The 6,832-nt window shown below is 51.7% G+C and overlaps 1 protein-coding gene across 4 annotated transcripts in view; it reads right to left on the bottom strand.

Annotated features, from left to right (window-relative positions):
* Positions 1 to 356: 356 nt before the first annotated feature.
* RAB11FIP5 (RAB11 family interacting protein 5) overlaps positions 357 to 6,832 on the bottom strand; it is a 55,243-nt gene continuing 48,767 nt past the window's right edge. For all 4 annotated transcript variants that reach the window (XM_069856609.1, XM_069856611.1, XM_069856612.1 and 1 more), the window contains 2 exons: positions 5,721 to 5,910; positions 357 to 4,541 (listed from right to left, as the gene is read on the bottom strand). In XM_069856609.1, the coding sequence (XP_069712710.1) occupies positions 4,332 to 4,541; positions 5,721 to 5,910 (400 nt within the window). In that variant the 3' untranslated portion in view covers positions 357 to 4,331. The remainder of the gene's footprint in view (positions 4,542 to 5,720; positions 5,911 to 6,832) is intronic.

Here is a 6,832-nt window from a genome sequence, read left to right as displayed (position 1 = left end):
TCTCAGGCCCTGGCAGAGGCTGCCCAGGGAGGTGGTGGACTCTCCATCCCTGGAGGTGCTCAATTGATCAGGTGCTCAGGGATCTAGTTTAGTAGCAGACAGGTACGGTTGGACTTGATGATCTCAAAGGTCTTTCCCAACCAAGCGATTCTCTGATTCTATCACCAAGGTTTCTCAGAGAGAAGCTCCAGGTAACCCTGCAGCACCAACCAGCGGGTGCTTGAGGATCGTTAATGATGCCAGAAAAGCTGCCAGCAAAGTTGGGTACCGTCATCCTACTTTAGAAAATAAACAGATAAGTGTCAGTCACTGTCCAAGCGCCATCAGCACAGACGCTGTTGTCAATAGATCAGAAGTATCTAGGAACAGCTTGAACAACTTTTATTTCTCTTTTAAAGTGCTTAAAACGTAAATAACAAGCTCTTTATAAACATTAGTCGCAACTATTAAAACATGAAACACACAGAACCCGCTTCCTGCCTACGTGAAGTACAGGGAAGTCAACAACTCCAAAACCCCCAATGCTTCTCGCTCTCCCATTCAGGGTCGTTTTTCCACCCTGTGTTTAGAACAGAAAACACGTGGCTGTTTCTTCCAAGCCAAGTTGTAAGGCTGAGTCTACAGGACACTTTGATATCCACATGCCTTCAGGTTTGTTCCAGTTAAGGATACACCTTGGTGGTTCCTCTGGCCCAGAACTCTGGGCTGGAAGGGTCTGTCAAGGCAAAAATAAACCACTTGGCCAGAGTTTGTTAAAAGCAAGAAACCCAGTTGTGGGTTGAGGACAAGAGCAGAGCACGGCTGAGAGCAACAGCACCCTGAGGAAGACCTTGGGAATCTGCTTGAGCTTGGAAAGAGAAGGATAGACCGGGAGGCGAAAGAGAAATAAAGGGATTTGTTACGGCTGTGTTTAAAACAGAGCCAGGAAAAAGCTGCTGCTGGCCACGAAAACCTTCTCATCTGCTTGGGTCAGCAAAAAGAGACCGATCTTGGGATGTTACCCTGCCCGCTGACCAGAAGTGCTGCTCGCCTCCTCGTTTTATCACTAAATATGGAGATTTGGGACACAAGTGACTCAAGAACACTTCCCCCTGCTTCTTTTTCTCATTCCCTCTCCACCAGAAATGACCTGGGTCCTCAGAACCAGTTCCCTCTGCTAACTTAGAGATCTGACAAAACATCACACGGGCTCTGCGTTGAGTGCTGTTGCGTGGCCGAACCGAGCTTGCTCTTAGGCAGAGAATAAAAACTGTGCGGTGGGGGGGAAGAAAAACACATTTGCAGGACAGCAGGGTGGAAAAAAACAGAGAACAAAGACCAAAGCATCTTTAAGATGCTTTTTCCTAAGCACAAGTCATTGTTGGTAGATACCTCGGGGCTTCTGAACGCTCGAGGACAGACGTGAAACATCAGGGCAGCCTTGGTTGTCATCTACGCTTGGGTTTTCCTCAGCCTTCTTCCCACAGGTATCCGTGTTCCCACCTCAACTTTAGGAGATGCTCTGCTATAAAGTCAAGGCGAGAACGTTCGTAGCCCTCCTTGCTCCAGCCTCGTCTGAGACAGCAGGAGCTCCTGTGGGTTCGGGGGGCGTGTTGCTCGTGGGAGGAAGCGCGTATTGCTGAAACGGCCGTAGAGCCCATACAGCCCAGTGGAGCTCTGAGATTAACTTGGCTATTTAAAGTGCAAAACATTCAAGCTTTGGAAAGAGGGGAAAAAAAAAAAAAAGGCAGAGCTAAGGCAGAAGGGGATTAGGGAGGCGGTGAAAGGATGGGAGAAGGCAGGGGGAGGAGGGAGATCCTTATAAACACTGGCACTTGTGTGTGGGGAGCACCTACAACGCCAATCGCTGATGGGGAGAAGGGCCAAAAGCAGCTGTTTTTCAAGGAGATTTGGGGAGAGTGAGATTCCAGCTCTACGCCTCCCCGCTGCCTGCCTGAGCCAAGCCTTCGCCCCTCAGCATCCCTGCCCCTTCTCCTGGCCCTCCCTCCCACACCAAACCACTCTTCCAACGCTGGACTGCTCTGAGCTGTTCACAACTCCTCCCTGCCCGCTTTCAGGCTTCTCCATTGAGAGATCCGCGCCCAGGAAGGGAATCCAGTTCTCAGGTCACGGGTTCTTTTGATTATACAGGCAGAGAGGTTTCTGGATCTTTTCTATAAGGAGAGAGAAATGCCTTCCCTCAGACCCTCACGTCCCGCATCAGGAACAACGTCCCCAACACCCGACGCACACAGAAGGAGGAGGAACACAAAGAGGCAGCTAGAGAAGCGCAAAACCCCGGATTACTTCTGTCTAGGGGCGAAGGTACGAAGAACAAAATGCTCACGGCTGCTGTCTTCCCAGGTAACACATCCTCCTCCTCATATGCCGGTCTAGAGGCCGGATACGACCAAACATCACTAAAAGCAACATCAAATCTCTTTTTCAGCCCATAGCTCTTACTCCAACAGCCGCTTCTCCAACCTCTGACTGCGAGCATGACCCGATGTTGCCTTATCCAGTTGGCTTTTATCTTGGAACGTTTAGCCTGCTCTTCCTGCAGCTCTAACTATCTCTATCTCTTCGGCACTCCTGCCAAAGACCAAGAGTCCTGCACACAGGAACGGGACGGCCGCTCGCTGCGTTTAAACATAAACTCACCTAGTTCAGAGCAGCAGGAAAGCAGAAAGCTGCCCAAGACGGGTGCCGTTCAACTGAGAATTGGATTTCAGAGCCTTTTTTGGTAGGAAACTGCTATTGTTCTGTTGCAAAAGGCACAATTTTTCCAAGTCATGGTATGCATCGAAGCAATTAAAGAGAAGATATGAAGGTTTTAAAGAACACAGACACTCTGGGAGATCTACAGGAGAGAGAAGATGCCTTACACAGCTCAAACCTCACATCAACCAGCTCTCCATCTGCACAGGCACCTTCTCTACCCAAAACCCTACGAGAACAAGAGGGAGTAACATCCTTCCTATATCCTTCCACAGCATCTCCAAACCAAAAGCTGCGCTGTACTCCGGTGCGGCCAGGAGCATCGCTCCCCAGCCTCGGGCTAAATCATCTGTGGTTGTTCAACTGGGTAAACTGGAGCCCTTTAGATGGTCACTCAAGGTTTATTCAGCTCCCGAGAGAGATGACCCCGACGCCTAAGGGTGAGCCCCGAGGCTGGCGTGTAGATGCGCTACAACTCAAGCGGCGCTTGGTACTAATACTGGCTTGGAGGGGGGTCTGGGGCGATTACGGAGCCGTTAGCGCTGACGGAGGGCGTGACGGACGCCTGACCCAGCAGGAAGTCATGCATAGAGGTGGCTGGGTGGTCAGACGTCCTTCTCTGCACACGAGCTTCGGTCGTGATGGCATTTTCCTGTTGCATTGAGAAAGACGACACAGAGTCGCGGTGGCAAGGGAGGGGGCAGCCAGCGGAAAGCGATTCCCGCGGATGCAGGAAAGGGCGAGCGGAACACTGAGTAGAAAATCCCGCTGCGATATAATACACACAGGAGGACCCGGTGATGGGTCGGGTGGCGCGTGAGGAGATCTCCTGCGGTTCTGATTGTGCACGAACCAACCCTGGTTCTTCTCTCATACTGCAAGTTCAACTTGGAGAGGAGTCACGGAGGCAGCAGAGACTCCGCACACACAGTACGCGGTCCGGTGGTGACATCAGGTTGTGTCCCTCATGGTCTCCGATGACGATGCTTTGTGTAGCACCTCCTACATGGTCAGGTGCTGCACAAATCAGAGCTGGCTTTTCAGCTGGAGACCCTTCATCTGGTAGACGAGGCAGGAAGGGCAAGAGGCATCCAAGAGCAGCCCCTTCCCCTTGCTGCCCGGCTGAGCAAGCTCAGCGCACAGGAAAGTCCCAGCAGACCCTTCCTGAGTTGAAGCATCCCCAATGTCATCGACTTTAAAGCCACCCATCAGCCAGGGTTACACCACTTCAGAGAAAAAAAGATGCAGAAGAGCAGGAGCAGGGTGAAGATACGGACGAGGTGGTTGGTTTCAAGCTCTCAAATGTCCACGGACCACTTTAAGCAGTGGAAGGATGAGTGCCTGAGAAGATGCTGCTGGGTCACGACGACAGCGATCTAAGGAGGCATCTTCCTCCTGCGGAAGGCTCTGCTCCTCCCCGTAGGGTAGATGACAGCCCACCACCCTACAGTTCCCTGGAGCCAGAGCTGGGATAAGCTTGGACTGGGAAGGAGCAGATAACCTTTCCTGCTAAACTCTGCGAACAGAAGCCACTGGAGCCCTCTTGGAAGAGGAAGGTGGGGAGTGCAGGGATGTTTGCAGCGTATTTATTGGAGAAGTGCTTTAGGCAAGTGATGCTGGTCTCTGGGGAGAGGTTACTTGGTGTTGCTGTCCCCCAGCGGGATCTGGAGGAGCGTGGGAGACTGTTCCATGATGCGAACCAGCAGCTGGTCAATGTAGTTCTCCAGTTCGTGGATGTGCTCCTCCTTCTTGCTCAGCTCTTTCTCCTTCTGCAGCAGGAGCTGGATGAGTTCGTCGTGGGTCAAGTGATAATACTTGGCTGACTGGTCCGGGATGGTGGGATCCTGTGGTAGAAACCAAGAAGAACATTCAGTGAGTCAAACAAAAACCACTGCTCCCTTTAGCAGCTGCAAGATGCAGAACAACCAAAGCAATCAGTGTTTCCTACATGTGTCTGCTTTCCAGATCTGATGTGATGAGCTCAAGACATCGTGCAACACTCGCATTGGGACTTTATGAAGCAGCTTTTGCTTAAAAACACTGAAGACGGAACAACTGCCCAGACGTCCAGGCCAATGCAGCCCTCTCTACGTGGCTAGAGGTGACCCTGAGCAATTCCACCAGCTGAGGGAATCATAAGAATCATAGAATCACCAGGTTGGAAAAGACCCACCGGATCACTGAGTCCAACCATTCCCATCAATCACTAAACCATGTCCCTCAGCGCCTCGTCCACCCGTCCCTTAAACACCTTCAGAATCACTTCACATGGTTTCCCCAAAGTCTGTGCCAAATGCCTTTCCTCAACAATGAGAAAATCTGTGGAAAACGAAGCCTGGCATTAGCTACTCCCCTCTTCCAGACCTTCTACCTTCCCTAGGTCTCCAGCAGCAGACCAGGATGATGGAGGGAGAAGAGATCTAAGAGCTGAATGACCCCCCCAGGAGCTCCCAGAGGATGAAAGCCCCAGGGGAGCCCACTCAGGAGCACCCCAGCAGCAGCAGCATTTTATTACACATTGAGTTGGGGAGGCGAACAGAGCAGCAGTGGACACGGGGAAGGAGAAGGTAACCCCAGGAGGCCGTGCCCTCAAACACAGCAAGTGTTTTGCTTCCTTTGATGTGCCAGCATCTGAAATACAGCCAGGTAAGCAGCGTTTGAGCAAGGCTCCAGGAAGCACCTTCCCTCTGTCAGGAGAACAAACCCTTTGGGCCTTCCACCAGGCAGCTACCACATCTTCCATCTTTCACGTCTTGGGGACAACCAGGCATTTGTTCATATCATACCATAAAAAACCCAAACCAAAGCAAGCAATGGAGCAAGAACAACAGGGTGGGAAGGTCCAGAAACCAGGTCAGGGAGGCCAGCAGGAGGTTGGGTGGCTAGGATCAAGGATGTCAGCGTTAATACACGATTCCACCCATTCTACCTCCTCCCAAACCATTTTCTGCACCTCTGACACCAATTATACGACATCTCGAGCAGGTGGGAACGCAGCTCTCACCTCAGCAGTAGGTTCCTACCTTTAATTTCTTAGAATCTGTCTTCTCCGAGTGAGAAGATGGAGCCACGGGTTGGACGCTGCTCGTGGTGACCGTCTTCAGCTTCTCCAGGCCATTGCTCAGAGCGGTCGTCAGGCTGGACCTGTGCTGCTGCTTCTTCTCACTGGAGACCTCTTGCACCACAGCGCTGATGGGTTTCACTGGGTGAGGACTGAGGAGAACAAGGAGGTGGGACAGTTACCACCCTGCCGAGCTGAGAAGTGACACTGCTGGCTCTCCCTGTGTTTTTTATGGGGACGGGACCCACTTAGCAAACTTAACGAGGTCCACACAGCTAAATCCTCTGGTTCTGTATTACTCCAAGGAGGAAGAGGAGAGCCAGAGTCCTCCAGAATAGGCCACCACAGCACTCTCTGGCACCGTTCCCACCCAGAGATAAGGAGCTCCAGGACATGTGTTTGGCCAAGATACAGAACAGGCCCCCATGCCCACACCTACGTTGCTTGGTCCTCACTGAAGGTCCAAACTCTCGGCTTCCAGGTGTTGACACAGCTGGGAGAAACTTAACCCAGGTCCAAGGGAATCAGGGGGTGCTACATCTACTGCCCAGACTGTGGTTTTGCTGCCCAGAAGCCCCCAGATTAGTGTCTGGGATCACCACTGATGCTTCAGGGATGCTCCTGCACCACTAAGCATCTGTTCCTGCACCACCTTAGCTCGAGAGCTGGGCTCCACCTGCCTGGAAAACACCACAGAATTCACCCCTCCTCCAACAGCCAAAAGGGAGGGTGAGGAGATGTTGTCTGGGTGCACCTGGAGGAACTACATTTTCATTTATTTTTGCCTCACTCTTCACCCAAAAAGATCGGTTTTGGGTTTGAACAAAGTATGTTTGCTTCTCAGCATGATGGAAAGAGAAGTGACCTGACCATAGAACCATAGAACCATAGAACCATAGAATCACTAGGTTGGAAAAGATGTTTGAGATCACCAAGCCCGACTGATGCTACTTTCCTGCAGGTCACAGGCAGAGCTCTGCACCGTATTCAGGCTGAGAAGATCTCAAAATCTACCCAGGAGCTGGCACGTGATGGAACCTGGAAACGTGTTTTTGGAAGAGGCCGATTCTGCTG

Source organism: Phaenicophaeus curvirostris, chromosome 4, assembly GCF_032191515.1.
Source record: "Phaenicophaeus curvirostris isolate KB17595 chromosome 4, BPBGC_Pcur_1.0, whole genome shotgun sequence".
Lineage (NCBI taxonomy): Eukaryota > Metazoa > Chordata > Aves > Cuculiformes > Cuculidae > Phaenicophaeus > Phaenicophaeus curvirostris.
The sequence above is the reverse complement of the archived record's forward strand: the minus strand, read 5'-3'. Positions and strand labels throughout refer to the sequence as shown.